General features: G+C 40.4%; 1 protein-coding gene across 1 annotated transcript in view; it reads right to left on the bottom strand.

Annotated features, from left to right (window-relative positions):
• The window catches only part of LOC145112712 (putative mitochondrial protein AtMg00860), a 53245-nt gene extending 34340 nt beyond the window's left edge, over positions 1-18905 (bottom strand). The window contains exon 1 of the mRNA XM_079048847.1: positions 18489-18905. Coding sequence (XP_078904973.1) covers positions 18489-18905 — 417 coding nt within the window. The remainder of the gene's footprint in view (positions 1-18488) is intronic.
• Positions 18906-19274: the final 369 nt, after the last annotated feature.

Here is a 19274-nt window from a genome sequence, read left to right as displayed (position 1 = left end):
CGAGGTGTGGGGTAGTCAGTCACGTATAGATCTATACACAACAGTCACGCTCTCCCTCCAAGAGATTCTGGTTACAAGGGTTAGTCCTACACTCACGAATCCGGTGGAGTGTTACCAAGGACGTGTCTCCAACTTAAAATAAGGAATTTACAAGTAATAAACATGATGGGAAACCACCCTAAAGACTTGGAAATGCTTGTCGGGACCCTATATGATCAAATAAGGGAGGTGTACGGCCATTTGAGTGAGTGTGCGGCCAGGGTGTGCGGTCAGTAGGTGTGTGCGGTTGCACACAGGAGTGTGCGGCCGTACAGAGGGTGTGTGCGGCCGTACACAGGAGTGTGCGGCCGTACACTCCTCATTTGTGCCCAAAATGTCGATTTTGAGGTGTTCTAGTGCTAAAACCAAGTCGAACTGGTAAATGGAGGCCAAACTCTTCACTTTGGAGAGGTTTAAGGTGTGTGCGGCCACCTCATGAAGGTGTGTGGCCGTACAGCTTCAAAGGATGAAGAACACGAAGAACATTATGAGTTTTTGGCTTGGATTCAGGTGTCTTACCAATATAACAAGCTGAATGATGAAGTGGTTCACGTTTTTGAGGCCTTTAGAGTGTTCTTGGATGAAGTTCTTAGAGAGAGAAAGTAGTAGATTGCAGCCAAAGGAAAGGAATGAGTGAAGGGGTCCCCTTATATATATATAAGGGTGAGTGCGGCTGGAGGGTGGGTGTGCGGCAGGGTGGCCGCACACGCGAGTGTGCAGCCGCACACACCTTCTTTGGTGTGCTTGGCCCGATTTTGCGATGCTACGCACTTTCTAACCCTTCCTAAGACCCATATCTAGGTCGTACCAAGCCTAGAACACTCATATTGACCTATAATTTCGTTATAATATAGCAAAATGAAGGCTAACTTTGATAAAATGAAAAACGTACAAGTTAGAAATTTCGGGTTGTCACACCGTAAGTGCAGATCCCCTCTGTGTTGGGTTGAGGTGGCTGACACACATCTAGCTAGAAGTCAAGTCCCTGATATCTCTCTCACTGGCCCAAAAATCATCCTTGAAACCATTGAAAACATCGTAAAAATTCGAGAACGAATAAAAGCTTCAAGAGATATACAAAACAGCTACGCCGATAAGAGACGAAAACCTTTGGAATTCCAGGTTGGTGACCGTGTTGTATTGAAGGTCTCACCCTAGAAAGGCATGATACGCTTTAGAAAGAGTGGGAAGTTGAATCCGAGATTCATAGGACCATTCGAGGTCCTCGCTAGGATCGGTCCCGTAGCATACTGACTTCGTTTACCCAAAGAGCTTAGTAACATTCATCATGTCTTCCACGTGTCGAGCCTTAAAAAGTGTCTATCCAACGAATACCCTGTGATCCGTCTAGATGAGATTAGGATCAACAAGAACCTAAATTTCGTGGAAGAACTAGTCGTAATCATGGATCGGGAAGTCAAACGAACAAAGCAAAGTCGCATACTGATAGTAAAGGTCCGCTGGAATGCCAAGCAGGGACGTAAATTCACTTGGGAGCGCGAAGATCAGATCAAACAGAAGTACCCGCATCTTTTTCCGAGTCCATGATTGTATTCTACGTTTGAATTTCGGGACGAAATTCCCTCTATCGGGGGGATGATGTGACAACCCGAACCTTTTTCCGTTAACGTTAGCCGATTCCGTTTTTGAGTTTTTATTTAGTTTTGTCAAATTCTTATGGTTTGAGAAATCATATAAGTTATATAATTGAATTTTATATATGAGTCGGAACCAAAATCGACCGTAAACCCGTTCACGGCTGGTGGCCCCCACCAATGACAATGAACCCCTTATATATGTGTGTGTGTGTGTGCTACCCTCATTTACACTTTTCAGGCCAAAAAATCCCCCATTCTCTCTCTAACCTCTCAACCGCAAACATGAAAATACTCTCTTTCCTTCTGAAAATCATCAAGAATCACCTTTGGGTGTTGTCGTGGAGCATCTAAAACACGTTTTTCATCGAATCCAGTATTGTTGTTCTTGAGTTCACGGCCGCAAACCCTTCAAATCTTCAAATCTTCAAAGGCCGAAATCTGTTCACGACCGTGAATCCTTCAAACCTTCATATTTCCTTCAAGAACACTGATCATGGCCGTAAACCATTCAAGGGTTGTTCACGGCCGAGAACAGTTCACGGCCGCAAACCTTCCCATGTGGTGAATTTGGCCGAAAACCCGCTTTTCCCAATTCAATCGAGTCCTGGTAACATTCCTAAACCAAAATCAAGTGTTTTTCCAACACTATAATTAATGGTTTCGCTAATAAAATACATATATGTATTTAATTGTTATTAGGATTCCGTTAAGTGCCGCGTACATTAACCCGACACTTTCAGGCAACTAACAATGAGCTCATACCCCTATGCTTTTACTATTTTAACGTTTTCAGGGGGGAATACAAGCCAAACAAAAATGGTTTTGTGAATTTATACAAAAAGATTTCAACACGCTTAAAACTGATGCACTTGATACAACCATACGGTTTCCACATTTTTATAAAATATCTAGATATTTTATCCCTTTTGTAACATGCTGAGCATAAGGGACGTTTTCAACTTACAAGCATAATGTCATAGTTTTTATATCAATACACAAACCAAGTACATAACATACATACAAACTATAATAGGTATAGTTTGGGACTTTAATACACGGTTTTACATTTACAGACATATAGACTATAACAGACTTAGTTTATGATATTCAATGATATATCTCGGGTAACAAGAATACATTACTAAATTATTATTTAAGTATAATTATTACTCTATAAAGTATACAAACGGATTAAAATACAATAGAACAATACAGAACTACACGTAAACTAGTTAATACATGATTGTGAGACAACTCTTCAATTGTACCTTTCGATGTACAGGTTAAATGCTATCATTTAGTGTAACCAAAGTCTCCTGGAGGGAGAGCGTGAGATTTGTGAATAGATCTATTCGGGACTGACAATCCCACAACTAAACTGCTAGCTACAGTTAGGCAGGCATGCCTGGGGTGACAAATATCATACCGTCCGACGCCTGAAGAACGTCGTAGAGGTCATCGGTCATATCAAGCATGGTTATACTACTCACAATAGTATAAACTAATCGTTTTGTTTATGGGATTTCATTCTTCATTAGTTTGATTTTCATTAATAGAACTACTCCATACTATAACTGTAGGATTCCATGGATTTCAACTCTTGGTTTTATTTTAATTAATGAAACTACTGTACATACTGGTGATACCCAGGGTTTTCAAACAAAAGGGTTTTCATTCAAATCAACATTATATGATATATATAATGCTGGTAACCAGGCATACGGACTAATACTTTATGGAACAATGTAACAACTCATATGTTAGAAAATATTGGATTTTCTTTGAAACATACAAACATTTTCACTGATTCATTAACTTGTTCTCATTTCAAAAATCATTAGACAGGTACTCCCGCAAGTTTTGAGAATACAGAGCGTATTGAGAGTCACGTCTTTATATTTTGCTACTTTTGATGTATATAAATATGAACCGAACAGATGTAAATACCTTTAATATATTCAATTTAATGGTTGTGCTTACTTTGATTACTATGATGCAATTGTTGTGATACTACACATGATGTCATCCACCCCCGAATGTTTCCGCCGTTTCGGTTTTGGGGTGTGACAGTATCATATCGTGATAGTCGTTTCATGTCGAGGTTTTGGAGAAGTTTACAAGAGGAATTGGGTATGAAATTGTGTCTAAGTACAGCCTACCATCCACAAACTGATGGTCAGAGCGAACGAACGATTCAAACATTGGAGGATATGCTACGAGCATGTACCCTGAAATTCCAAGGTAACTGGATGAACATTTACCTCTAGTAGAATTTTCCTACAATTATAGTTTTCACTCGAGCATCAAGATGGCACCTTATCAAGCTTTGTATGGACAAAAGTGTCAAACGCCGTCATGTTGGCTTGAAGCTGGGGAAATGTAGTTCATGGGACCAGAGATAGTTCATCAAACTGTTGAAAAGCTGAAAGTGATTAGGGAAAGGATGTTAGCAGCTCAGGATCGTCAAAAGAGCTATGTGGACAAGAAAAGACAACCGATAACATTCGAATTTGGAGATTCGATTTTACTTAAATTCTCACCGTGGAAAGGACTTATAAGATTTGGTAAAAGGGGAAAGTTGAGTCCAAGGTTTATTGGATCGTTTAAAGTTCTTCAGAGGATTGAGAACCAAGCTTACAAGCTAGAATTACCAGAAGAACTAGATGGTAGTCATAACACTTTCCAAGTGTGTTATTTGAGGAAGTTCACAGGAGATGTTCCCAACATAATTCCAATTTCTGAATTAAGGTTGGATGAAAGCAAGAGGTTAATCGAAGAACCAGAAGCAATCGTTGACCATAAGACTAAGAAGTTGCGACGAAGATGGTCGATTTAGTGCTTGTGCGATGGAAACGGAGAGTCACATGATGAGTCGCTATCCACATTTGTTTGCTGATGTATGATTCCGGGGACGGAATCATCCTAAGGGGGAGAGAATTGTGTCACACCCAAAACCAAGAACGGCGGAAACGTTCAGGGGTGGAGGACGTCATGTAAAGTATCATAACAGTGCAAAGTAGTAAACAAGCAACAACATCATCCATTGCATTAAAAGTAAAGTTTTAATACATGATTGTTCTTTCATAGTAATAAGACACCAAAATATGTAATCAAAATAAAAGACGAGTCTTGTCTGTGCTCCGTCTTCTCAAAACCTGTTCATCGTACCTGTATACTGGTGACCTGAGAATACAAGTTATTTTAAAAGCGTAGATCAGCATAAAGCTGGTGAATTCATAAGTATTTTAGTGTCATTGATTTGAAAAGCTGTTATGAAAGACTTGTAAATGTTTAATGAAACATTTAGTATAAGTGTGAAAACCCTAGAAAATCCCATATTTCCTACTAGTAAAAAAAGTAGTCTTCTACCAAGACCCGAATGCTTTGAAGGTTTGCATTTCTGTATCAATGAAGGTTTGTCCCATGTGCAACTATTATTATAAATATATAGTCTACCTCATCGTTTATGTGAATGTGTCACAAAATAAAAGTAATAGGGACAATTATATAATCATTGAAATCGTATCCTTTTGCCTTAGGATAATCACGGCGTGGAAACTCGCCGAACAGTACAACCGAGAACCTCTGTCGATTAACAGGTCCCGTTGTAGCTAGCAGCCAGGTGTAGGATGGCCAGTCCCGTATAGTATATATATAGTATTTCTCTCTGTATAGATATAGTATTTCTCTCTGGATAATATATAATAGTATCTCTTCATATAGTAGTATAGACTCATGAATGAACTGACTCTTGTGTAATTCCTTGTAATAGGAATAGTAATTTGTATCCCCTAAACTATATCTATAATAGTTTACTGGAATGTAAATTGAATGTCCAAGTAGGTTTATACACCCTTGCTACTCAAGAGTGTTGGAACTGAAGAAAGAATGAAAGCTCTCATATCAATACATATATACATGAAACATAAGTGTATAGATATGGTTTTTAACAGTAAATTGAAAGAGGTTTTGTAAAACATTTAAGAGTTTTGAACAATAAATAATAATGACTTGATGTCAGTTTATAAAATAATTCAAAAGTAATTTGTTGATAACAAAGTAAAAATAACTGAAAAGCATTGTATTTATCACATTTTGAAGTATGTGAAATCGGTTGTTTGAAAACACAGTTATAAATCACATGTGATTGATTCTATAACTTCTTGTTTTCTACTTGTATCCCCCCCCCCCATGAAAGCATTTAAAATCATTTAAAAGATTGATTAAGGGGGTATGAACTCACCTGTAGTGAGTGGTTTGGATGAACGGATGACGTAGGATGCTAAGTGTGAAGTGAAGACTTGTACACACACAATGATCCTAGTTAACATATAATAACACATATATGTGTCCAATTAGTCATAAAACAACTAATTAACCAAATTTAAGACATCCTAAGACATGTAAAACACTTGATTTAAGTGCTATAAGTCCTAAGGATTGCATCTAAGGGTGGTAGGACCTTGTAATTGAGTTTAGGGTTCAAGGGTAAACTCCTTTGGAGTTTATGGTTTTGTGACCAACTCTTATCGAGTTTACGGTCGTAAACCCATGGGTTTACGGCCGTAAACTCATGGTACTTTGACCATTTTGTGTTTTGAAGCCATAAAGATCATAAGAAACATTCCTACTTCATGTTTAAGCCTTAGGAAGAGATTAGGGCACCATTTCACTCCTTTAAGGAGTTTACGGTCCCTGGCCACTTCTCATTGGGTTTACGGCCGTAAACCAAATGGTTTATGGTCTTTTGATTTTTTCAAGTACTAATCACATCAAGGAAGGGTTCTAGGCTAGTTTCCAAGGCTTAGTAAGGGACTAGGGCCACTTTGGCCCCTTTGTTAGGGTTTACGGTCCAAGAACATCTTGGACCATAAACACCTTTGATCTCGTGTTTCTTGGGTGTTCTCTTGATGATTACAAGTGTAACAAGTCTTATAATACACTAGGGTAAGAGTACTTACTAGGTAGAAGCTTGAAAATGTGCTAAAAGTCCAAGAACACTAGTGTGTGTTCTTGGTGTTCTTGGTGAAACTTGAAGATCTACACTCTTGGAATGATTTCACGGATGGAATCATGTAAGATCACTAGATTAAGTAAGATATCAACTTTTTAGGGCTAGAAACATTTACAAAGTTGAAGATCTTAAAGAAAAGTCGGATGATACTTGAGAGAGAAATAGGTTTTGGATCTTGAAAATGTGAAAAGTGGTAAATAATGACTAAGTGTCATATTTATACCCCCTTTTAGGGTTTGCGGCTGTAAACACCTTTCTTTAGGCCGTAAACTCCAAACTCTTGGAGTTTTGGGACATTATTATTGCACAATAAACCCTAGGGCATCCTCTCTCCTGTTATCTCCTTAAGTACTAACTTCTAAACACTCAAACTTACTCCAGAAAGCTTGAAAGTTAGCAGAAACTGTTCTGACTTCTAATGAAGTGAATGGTTGTACAGAACAGAAATTTCGGGTTGTCACATCATCCCCCCATTAGAAGGAATTTTATCCCGAAATTAGAGTTTAATCAAATAAGTAGTTACAAATAACTAAGTAAAAACACGAGGATATTTCAGTTTCATCTGCTCCTCTCGTTCCCAAGTGAATTCAGGTCCTCGCTTGGCGTTCCAGCGAACCTTCACTATCTGGATACAGCTTTGTTTCATTTGCTTGACCTCCTGGTCCATGATCTCTACTGGTTCTTCCACAAAGTTGAGGCTCTCGTTGATCTCGATCTCGTCGAGTGGGATTACAAGAGTCTCGTCGGACAGACACTTTTTCAAGTTCGAGACGTGGAAAGTAGAATGTACGTTATTGAGTTCGCGTGGTAAGTTAAGTTTGTAAGCTACAGGACCAATTCTAGCGAGAATCTCGAAAGGCCCTATGTACCTCGGATTTAGTTTTCCACGCTTTCCGAAGCGTATCAAGCCCTTCCAGGGTGAGACCTTCAATAGAACACGGTCGCCCACCTGGAATTCCAACGGTTTCCTTCGCTTATCAACGTAGCTTTTCTGTCGGTCTCTAGAGGCTTTCAATCGTTCACGAATCTGAACGATCTTTTCTGTCATTTCCCGAATGATCTCCGGACATGTGAGAGTGCTTTCAAGAACTCGTCCTTTAGCTAACTGGGTATCTCCCACCTCAGCCCAGCACAGAGGGGTTCTGCACTTTCGGCCATAGAGGGCTTCAAATGGAGCAGCCTTTATGCTCGTGTGATAACTGTTGTTGTAGGGAAATTCGACAATGGGTAAATGATTATCCCATGCTTTCCCAAAGTCGATCACACAGGCTCGCAACATATCTTCCAAGGTTTGGATAGTCCTCTCACTTTGTCCGTCGGTCTGTGGATGGTAGGCTGTACTGATGTCCAACCTCGTTCCTAGGGAACTTTGTAGCGACTGCCAGAACCTCGAAGTGAATCTACTATCTCTGTCCGAGATAATGGATATGGGAAGACCGTGCAGTCGTACAATCTTCCGAATGTAGGTTCTTGTAAGTTTCTCCATTTTGTCTGTTTCTTTGATAGGCAGGAAGTGTGCAGACTTGGTGAATCTGTCGACGATGACCCATATGGTATCAAGTCCACCTGTTGTCTTGGGCAACTTGGTTATGAAGTCCATAGTGATCCGCTCCCACTTCCATTCAGGTACCTCCGACTGTTGTAGAAGACCGGAGGGTTTCTGGTATTCGACCTTGACCTTGGCGCAAGTAAGGCATTTACTTACGAAGGTAGCAATCTCTGCTTTCATGTTAGGCCACCAGTATAGCTTTTTAAGATCCAGATACATCTTATCTGAACCTGGGTGGACGGAATAACGAGTGTTGTGTGCCTCGGTCATGACCAATTCTCTGAAGCCACTGTGTTTCGGTGTCCAGATCCAATCCATGAGGTATAAGGCTCCGCCACCCTTGACTTCCAAATTCTTATCCATCCCTCTTAGGGTTTCACTCGCCACATTTTCAGGTTTCAAAGCGTCGAGCTGAGCCTCCTTAATTTGCGTGGACAAGTGTGAATGGATAGTCATAGTCAATGATTTGACTCTACGACCAGAGTATTCTTTCCGACTTAGGGCGTCGGCTACTACGTTGGCTTTACCCGGATGATAACGAATTTCACATTCGTAATCACTGAGTAGCTCGACCCACCGTCGTTGTCTCATGTTGAGCTCCTTCTGGTCGAATATATGTTGTAGGCTTTTGTGGTCTGTAAAGATAGTACTTTTTGTACCATACAGGTAGTGTCTCCAGATCTTCAGAGCAAACACAACTGCTCCTAGTTCAAGATAGTGGGTGGTGTAGTTAACCTCGTGTGTCTTCAGCTGTCTCGAGGCATATGCGATGACCTTACCTCGTTGCATCAGAACACAGCCGAGCCCTTGATTTGAAGCATCACAATAGACAACAAAGTCTTCTATCCCTTCGGGGAGGGATAGTATTGGTGCTGTGCACAAGCCTCGCTTGAGCGTTTGGAACGCTCTCTCTTGCTTCTCTTCCCAGTCAAAGGCCACGCCCTTCTGGGTCAGTGTTGTAAGAGGTTTCGCAATGCGGGAGAAGTTCTGAATGAACCTGCGATAGTAGCCAGCGAGACCTAGAAATTGACGAATTTCTGTAGGTGTCTTCGGTGCTGACCAGTTCTCAATGGCCTTGATTTTGTAAGGGTCCACGTGAATTCCCTCTTCACTAACTACGTGGCCCAAGAATTTGACTCTTCGAATCCAAAATTCGCACTTGGAGAACTTCGCATAGAGTTTCTCCGATCGTAATGTTTCTAAGACTTGACGAAGATATTGACTATGTTCCTCCTTACTACGAGAGTAGATGAGTATGTCATCGATGAAGACGATGACGAACTGATCCAAGTAAGGACGGCACACCCTATTCATTAAATCCATGAATACTGCGGGCGCGTTAGTTAATCCGAATGGCATCACTACGATTTCGTAGTGCCCATAACGAGTTCGGAAGGCTGTCTTGGGAACATCCTCCTATAACACTCGTAGTTGGTGGTACCCGGATCGTAGATCTATCTTCGAGAAGTAGTTGGCTCCTTGAAGTTGATCAAATAAATCGTCAATGCGGGGCAAAGGATAATGATTTTTAATGGTAAGCTTGTTGAGTTCCCTGTAGTCGATGCACATACAAAACGATCCGTCTTTCTTCTTGACGAACAAGACAGGTGCTCCCCATGGTGAGAAGCTTGGCTTAATGAATCCCTTCTGGAGAAGTTCGTTAAGCTGACTGGAAAGTTCCTGCATCTCCGCTGGTGCCAGACGATATGGAGATTTGGCTACTGGAGTTGCCCCTGGCACTAAGTCGATTCTAAACTCGACTTGGCGTTGTGGTGGTAATCCTGGAAGTTCTTCTGCAAAGATGTCGAGAAAGTCGCGTACTTCTGGGATGTTCTGAATATCTTTTACTTCTTGACTCGTATCAACGATGTGTGCGAGGAATGCATGATATTCCTTTCGCAAGCACTTCTGAGCTTGGATACACGAAATGATGCGAAGGTTTGTACTAGGTTTGTCGCCGTAGATAACTAGGGTTTCGCTGTTAGGAAGGTTAAGACGAACTGCTTTTTCAAAGCACAAGATGTCGGCGTGATGAAGACTCAACCAATCAATGCCGATAATGACGTCAAAACTTTTAATTGGGACCGGCATGAGGTCTATCTTGAAAGTATGGCCATCTAAAGTTAGAGTACAACCTACGTATGTGCAGTTAGTACTTTCCGTTTTCCCGTTTGCCATTTCTACAGTGAATGATTTATCTAGTGCACGTGGTTTTTGTTTAAGCAGGTGTGCAAATTTCTGGTTTACGAAACTTTTCTCCGCTCCACTATCGAAAAGTATGCAAGCATATGAGTTATCGAGGAGAAACGTACCAGTAACTATTGTAGAATTAGCTACGGCTTCTTCGTGGCCTATCGCCAGAACTCTTCCTACTCCGCTAGCTATCCCTGCCTTAGGGTAGTTCTTCTTGTAGTGGCCCACTTCGCCACAACCGTAGCAAGATTGGCCCACACTGGCGTTAGGAACTTCAGCGGTCGGCCTTGCTGGAGTCTTGCAGAAACGGGCAGTATGCCCCTTTCTGTTGCAGTTAGTGCACCGCATTTCCCGACAAGGTCCGTTGTGGTGGAAGGTGCATTTGTTGCACTTCGGAAGATTATCGGCATAAGGCTTAGCTGGTAAGGGATTAGCAAGGACAACAGGAGTTACCGTGGCAGCATTGATTGTAACTAGTTGTTGTCTCTTTGAGGATTCTTGCGAAGTCCCGCTTTTCCTCTTGTTAGACCCCTTTTTCTTGTTGTTGTTGTTGTTTCCCTTTTGTTGCTCGGGTGTAGAAATTGTTGGGTTCTGGTAGTTTTCGTGATCTATAAGAGATTGTGCCAACTCTTTAGCGCTGTCAAAAGTAACAGGCCTTGATGCTAACACACTTGACTGGATCTGGGGCGACAGTCCCCAAATATATCTCTCTATTTTCTTGCTCTCTAGAGCAACCATATCAGGGCAAAGAATTGCCAGATCACAGAATCTATTAGTATAGGTTGATATGTCAGAACCAACCATTACAAGACCCCATAGTTCCTGCTCGAGTTTTTGAATTTCCCCTCGTGGACAGTACTCTCTCATCAGCATGGCCTTTAAGTTCTCCCAGCTTATCGAATTTGCCACTATTAGGGTCAGTGACTTAACGTGGCCATTCCACCAAGTTAAAGCCCTGTCAGAAAAGGTACAAGTAGCAAACTTGACCTTATTGTTCTCTAGGCAGGCGCAGATTTCAAAGACTACTTCTGTCTTTTCTATCCAGTGCCTTAAGATCATAACCCCTCCAGTTCCATTGAAATTTCTGGGTTTGGCATTTGTAAAATCCTTGTAGGTGCATTCCCGGGGGTACCCATGACTCTCGCCATGGTTGGAAGGAGGTGCACCTATTCCCGATCCACTAGGGATATGAGTATTGATGTGTGACATGGCAGCCGCTACGGCCGCCGTGACAGCTGCTTGGAACATAGCAGCGTCAAACTGAGGAGGTGGTGGTATCGGTGTTTCGTTATTATTGTTACGTCTCGGATTTCTGCGAGGAGGCATCTTTTAACTATAAGTTTAGAAAGATGAAGATATTGATAAGAATTTAATAGGAAAGTTGATGAAAATGACTCATGGACTAACTCTTCATAGCCCAACAGCACGATTGAATGTAGATCTAGAACTAACAGATGATAGCATTCGGATAATAATACCCATGAGATTAGGTACCTGTCGATATTACTGGAATTACAGATGTAACAAGTTCGGGAAAAATGGCCTAGTAGAAGGCCTTACATCAACCAAGATAGGAAAATTTTGACAGGACTACGACCTAATCAAGACGTAACAGGTCTAAGATTTACAAAGATAGGAAATTGGACCAGAGTTTTACATAACTAGGTTATATCCAAAAGAGAAGTCGATGAGATTCTATCAGCGACGAGAACTACTAGAGTGAGTTCTTGATTCTGACAGAAGGCGTTCTATGTCCCTCACACGCCTGTCAGATCTTACTTGCTGAGCTCGAATTTCCCTGACTTCAGCTTGGGTTCCAGCAAGTTCTCTCTGTAGAGCTGCATTGTGGACCAGAGTCCTTTCATGCGCAGACTCTAATTGGCGAATACGGACTGTGTTAACGCCAGAGTTGGCGTCAATCACCATGACTTGGTCGATAGCGGCTCGACCCTGTTCGGTGTTACGGGAAATCCTACGAACCATGATGGGTAGGATCCTGTCAGCTGAACCTCCCTCAGTGAGGTTGTAGAAGCTTTTGTCTCCATTATAGGGGATGGGTTGACTCTGTTCCTGACTCCATCTATTCAAGTTTGTGGCCCACAGAGGTGTGGGTCCTTGAAATGTTGGGTGAGGGTTTGGGTCATGAGCAGGTGGGGGTAGATTGTTGACTTCTGGTTCTGAGTCATAACTATCAGAAAAGCCTTCAGCTTCGTGATCATCCAAAGGAATTGGGTGATCATTCTCTGGCTCTTCTCCGAGACATCCAGCATTGCCGTGGTTAGGGTAGTACGGGTCGCCGTGGGGATGGAATCCAGCCATGATATCTATGCGAGAAAAGGGATATAAGAAGAAATTAATAGACGTACTAACTAAGATAATTATAAGATGATCTTTATCAGTTACTTCAATACTTTTTTAGTGCATACCAGTTATATGTACTCAGGACAGGATAGACCTTCGAATAAGTGACCCTAACTCTAAGCCCACAACCAAACAAGGAACAAGAAGTAAAGCAAAGATTCACAGATTCTAAGTCTATGACGTCCTAGGTGCATATAACCTTAGTGTATCCACTCAGCAACTATTGACCTACTGATAAAGACCTTTTAGTTCTCAGATAAGTAATTATAGTAACACCAAATACCCCTATGGTATTTCATTGTGGTAATGTTGGTAAGTTTTTAGACTTGTTGCCATATCACAACCATTCTTAGGCATATGTTAATCACTCCTCGGACCAGCATAGTTGATCAGGCTATGCCACTCCCAGGACTGACCATACATCCCCGAGCTTACCTGTGATATTCAACAATCGTAATACTTTTGTTTTTGTCGTTGTGACACTGATTTTAGTATGAATGCAGGCATGTATAGTTAATTAAATATTTTATTATTTAAAAGTATAAACTCTTGGTCAGAGTATTTTAATCCCATTGTATTTATAGTTAGTATATCTTTTATGGGTTGATATACTCAATTCACTATAAACAAAGCTCTGATACCAATCTGCCACACCCTAAAACCAAGAACGGCGGAAACGTTCAGGGGTGGAGGACGTCATGTAAAGTATCATAACAGTGCAAAGTAGTAAACAAGCAACAACATCATCCATTGCATTAAAAGTAAAGTTTTAATACATGAGTGTTCTTTTATAGTAATAAGACACCAAAATATGTAATCAAAATAAAAGACGAGTCTTGTCTGTGCTCCGTCTTCTCAAAACCTGGTCATCGTACCTGTCTACTGGTGACCTGAGAATACAAGTTATTTTGAAAGCGTAGATCAGCATAAAGCTGGTGAATTCATAAGTATTTTAGTGTCATTGATTTGAAAAGCTGTTATGAAAGACTTGTAAATGTTTAATGAAACATTTAGTATAAGTGTGAAAGCCCTAGAAAATCCCATATTTCCTACTAGTAAAAAAAGTAGTCTTCTACCAAGACCCGAATGCTTTGAAGGTTTGCATTTCTGTATCAATGAAGGTTTTTCCCATGTGCAACTATTATTATAAATATATAGTCTACCTCATCGTTTATGTGAATGTGTCACAAAATAAAAGTAATAGGGAAAATTATATAATCATTGAAATCGTATCCTTTTTCCTTAGGATAATCATGGCGTGGAAACTCGCCGAACAGTACAACCGAGAACATCCGTTGATGAATAGGTCCCGCTATAGCTAGCAGCCAGGTGTAGGATGGCCAGTCCCGTATAGTATATATATAGTATTTCTCTCTGTATAGATATAGTATTTCTCTTTGGATAACATGTAATAGTATCTCTTCATATAGTAGTATAGACTCATGAATGAACTGACTCTTGTGTAAATCCTTGTAATAGGAATAGTAATTTGTATCCCCTAAACTATACCTATAATAGTTTACTGGAATGTAAATTGAATGTCCAAGTAGGTTTATACACCCTTGCTACTTAAGAGTGTTGGAACTGAAGAAAGAATGAAATCTCTCATATCAATACATATATACATGAAACATAAGTGTATAGATATGGTTTTTAACAGTAAATTGAAAGAGCTTTTGTAAAACATTTAAGAGTTTTGAACAATAAATAATAATGACATGATGTCAGTTTATGAAATAATTCAAAAGTAATTTGTTGATAACAAAGTAAAAATAACTTAAAAGCATTGTATTTATCACATTTTGAAGTATGTGAAATCGGTTGTTTGAAAACACAGTTATAAATCACATATGATTGATTCTATAACTTCCTGTTTTCTACTTGTATTCCCCCCCCCATGAAAGCATTTAAAATCATTTAAAAGATTGATTAAGGGGGTATGAACTCACCTGTAGTGAGTGGTTTGGATGAACGGATGACGTAGGATGCTAAGTGTGAAGTGAAGACTTGTACACACACAATGATCCTAGTTAACATATAATAACACATATATGTGTCCAATTAGTCATAAAACAACTAATTAACCAAATTTAAGACATCCTAAGACATGTAAAACACTTGATTTAAGTGCTATAAGTCCTAAGGATTGCATCTAAGGGTGGTAGGACCTTGTAATTGAGTTTAGGGTTCAAGGGTAAACTCCTTTGGAGTTTAAGGTTTTGTGACCAACTCTTATCGAGTTTACGGTCGTAAACCCATGGGTTTACGGTCGTAAACTCATGGTACTTTGACCATTTTGTGTTTTGAAGCCATAAAGATCATAAGAAACATTCCTACTTCATGTTTAAGCATTAGGAAGAGATTAGGGCACCATTTCACTCCTTTAGGGAGTTTACGTTCCTTGGACCACTTCTCCTTGGGTTTATGGCCGTAAACCCAAATGGTTTATGGTCTTTTGATGTTTTCAAGTACTAAGCACATCAAGGAAGGGGTCTAGGCTAGTTTCCAAGGCTTGGTAAGGGACTAGGGCCACTTTGGCCCCTTTGTTAGGGTTTACGGTCCAAGAACATCTTGGACCATAAACACCTTTGATCTTGTGTTTCTTGGGTGTTCTCATGATGATTAGAAGTGTAACAAGTCTTATAATACACTAGGGTAAGAGTACTTACTAGGTAGAAGCTTGAAAAGGTGCTAAAAGTCCAAGAACACTAGTGTGTGTTCTTGGTGTTCTTGGTGAAACTTGAAGATCTACACTTTTGGAATGATTTCACGGATGGAATCATGTAAGATCACTAGATTAAGTAAGATATCAACTTTTTAGGGCTAGAAACACTTACAAAGTTGAAGTTCTTGAGGAAAAGTCGGATGATACTTGAGAGAGAAATGGGTTTTGGATCTTGAAAATGTGAAAAGTGGTAAATAATGACTAAGTGTCATATTTATACCCCCTTTTAGGGTTTACGGCCGTAAACACCTTTGTTTAGGCCGTAAACTCCAAACTCTTGGAGTTTTGGAACATTATTGTTGCACAATAAACCCTAGGGCATCCTCTCTCCTGTTATCTCCTGAAGTACTAACTTCTAAACACTCAAACTTACTCCAAAAAGCTTGAAAGTTAGCAGAAACTGTTCTGACTTCTAATGAAGTAAATGGTTGTACATAATAGAAATTCTGGGTTGTCACAAATTGTAATGTTCGTGTTTCTAGGCTAGGAACTAATGATGATGTAATAGTCTAGGCCAACCTTTGTAACTTGTTTCGAAATAATAAGATGTATTATTGATTATTATGTGTTTTATGCTTAATTATTATAATTTAATGAATTAGGGATAAAAATTAGCGACAAAAATAAATATTAGACAAACGTGATATCTACGAATAAAGTTGTAGTGGTTGAAATAAGGATTCTAGAGATATAAAGAATACCGAAATCCGAGTTATAACAAAGGGAGTTATGACCTGTCGAAGTTTCGCGACAGAACCGACATGTCGTTGTGTAACGTAAAAAGTGAATTTATGATAAAGTGATTTTAAGCCTTAGCGATCTAAACGAAATTCGTAGTGTTCTTTAAACCGAGAGCGTGCATAAAAAGAATGCCCAAATCTGACTTCGTATGAGAAAGTTATGATTTTTCTAAATTTCAGCTTAGCAGTAGACAACTAAAAACTCGAATTTTAGATCGAGTGATTTTTAGCCGACACAACCTAAACGAGAATCGAGGGTCTCATCAATACTAGTACAACGTGAAAAGACAGACGAAAACGGACGTCGGATGAAGAAGTTATGAATTTTTAACGGATTTTTCTGTCCCGGTCTGTTAAAAATAATAGTATTAAAAATAAATTCAAAATTAGCCAACGAAGTCTAAACAAAAGTTGTAGAGTATAATCTCGCCTACGCGTGCATATAAAGAATGTCAAAAACGGAGCTCGTATGCGAAAGTTATGAATTTTTGAAGTTTGGGGCACAAAATCCGAGAAATTTCGCATGCATGGCTCGGAATCAGCCACATACCACCCTCACAAGCATGCCCCGTTTCCGACTCCTGGTGCGTTGAATCTCCGGAGCGGGCCACCTCGCCTGCGCATCTGACACGTGGCTCGCCTTCGCTGCTGATGCGTGTCTCGGCCTTGCATGCGAGCCGCGTGTCCTCCCTCTTCTCATCGGTCTGAGGCCTTCGCACCCTATATAAAGGGAGGTGCGAACCCTCCCGGTTTTGGTTGGATTTTTGCACACTTTTTCACTTTAAACCTTCTTTCAAGCTATTTTACATCCCCCGAACCCCGGCATCATACCTAACACCCGAGAATGTCCCGAAGTGTCCGAAGACCCCGAGAAATTTATCTTTTCGGTTTGAACCTCAACCCTCGCAAGGCCCGGTTTTCATTAAAGCTCCCGGTTTCATCGGAAACGATCGTTTTAAGAAACGAAGTGCTGCCCGATTATCGTTATCTCAAGTGAGCGTGTAGTCATTCTCATCTTACACATAGATATGAAGTATTTTCAATAAAATATGTGTTATGTGTAATTATATTGTTTGTTTATTTGAGATGGGTGTTGAATAGATGTTTTATACAAGTTTTAAAACTGTATATGTATTTTTATCTACAAATATGTTAGGTAAAACATGGGCATATGAAATAGTTGATGTGTGTTAAAATGATGAGAGGCCTCGATGTTGTTGTTGTTGTTGTTGTTGTAGTCATCTAGCGGAGTATAGATGACGACCACGGACCTTTCTAGACAGTCCAATGGAACGCTAGCAGGTTCGCAACATGTAGGTGTTGGTGAACTATATGTTCATTGGTGTACTCCATCCCCCTAATGGTTGCCTTAAGGACATATATGGCTGAGGAATCCCCTTATCAGTCGTGTCCATCCCGATGATGATCCTTAGGCTAGATCCCTTGCGGTAGGTGTTTACGGATGTAAAGTGAGGATAACAGGATCGGTTAATCAGGGTTATTGTTGGTTGATGAAATTAATAAATTTATTGTTGGTTAATGAAATTAATAAATTTATTATTTGTGGGTTGAAAACCATATATGCTCACCAGGCTCCCAAGCCTGACCCACTCAGCTTTTTATATTACAAGTAGTGGACCCATAGCATAGTTTGGATGATGAAGTGGAATTTTTGGATTATAGGCCAGTAGTTGTAAATAACTGTTCTAAGGCTTATGATGTACTGTTTATGTTTTTGGTCTATATCGGAACATGACATCCCGAGGTTTTGTTATATAATGAAAATACATTTCTTTAAGAAATAGTCTGATAAATTTTTATTATATTTTGTTTTGGGAACAAATTCCGCAACACCTTTTGGAAGATTACTCTGATTTTATTTTAAAAGCATAAACTAAATCGGTCTTTTCTGGCCGAGAAATTTGGGGATGTCACAGGAATGGATGGTCATTGTTAGCGTTCTTACTCGGTAACCCGAGCACTCTTTCCGGCTCAGGGAATCAGCCACCACATTGGCTTTGCCCGGATGGTAACGGATTTCACATTCATATTCATTCAGCAGCTCAACCCAACGTCGATGCCTCATGTTTAGCTCTTTCTGGTTCAAGATATGTTGGAAGCTTTGGTAGTCTATGAAAATTGTGCATTTCGTCTTGTAGAGATAGTGCCTCCAAATTTTTAGACCAACGACCACAGCTCCCAACTCAAGATCATGAGTGGTGTAGTTCACTTCGTGGGTCTTTATTTGCCTTGACGCATAGACTATAACCTTCTCGCGCTGCAAAAGTACACAGCCTAACCCCTGATTGGAAGCGTCACAATACACCACAAAATCTTCTGTCCCTTCTGGGAGAGTCAAGACAGGGGCGCTGCGTAGAGCTTGTTTCATGGTTTGGAAAGCAGCTTCTTGTTTCCTCTCCCGGATAAAGGGTACACCCTTTTGGGTTAAAGCGGTGAGCGGCTTCACGATCTTAGAGAAATTCTGTATGAACCTCCTGTAGTAACCAATGAGGCCTAAGAATCGTCTGATCTCCGTTGGGGTTCTTGGTGTTGCCCAACCTTCAATTGCTTTGATTTTGGAAGGGTCCGCATGTATTCCCTCCTTACTGACCACATGGCCCAGAAAACCCACCCTTCGAATAAAAAAATCGCATTTGGAGAACTTTGCGTACAACTTCTCTTCCATTAATGTTTCCAAAACCTGCCGCAGATGTTGGTTGTGTTCTTCTTTACTTCGTGAATAGACGAGTATATCATCGATAAAAACAATCACGAAGTTGTCGAGGTAGGGTCGGCAGACTTGGTTCATCAGGTCTATAAATGTTGCAGGTGCATTTGTTAGACCGAAGGGTATCACTACGAATCCGTAGTGTCCATAGCGGGTTGGGAATGCAGTCTTAGGGATGTCTTCTTCTCGGACTCGTAGCTGGTGATACCCGGACCTTAAATCTATCTTTGAGAAGTAACTTTCTCTTTGTAGCTAGTCATAAAGATCATCGATCCGGGGAAGAGGGTATTGATTCTTGACGGTGAGCTTGTTGAGAACGCGGTAATC

Source organism: Lactuca virosa, chromosome 5 (assembly GCF_052849685.1).
Source record: "Lactuca virosa cultivar CGN04683 chromosome 5, Lactuca_virosa_CGN04683_v6, whole genome shotgun sequence".
Taxonomy (NCBI): Eukaryota; Viridiplantae; Streptophyta; class Magnoliopsida; order Asterales; family Asteraceae; genus Lactuca; species Lactuca virosa.
This window is presented reverse-complemented; position numbering and strand designations above follow the sequence as displayed.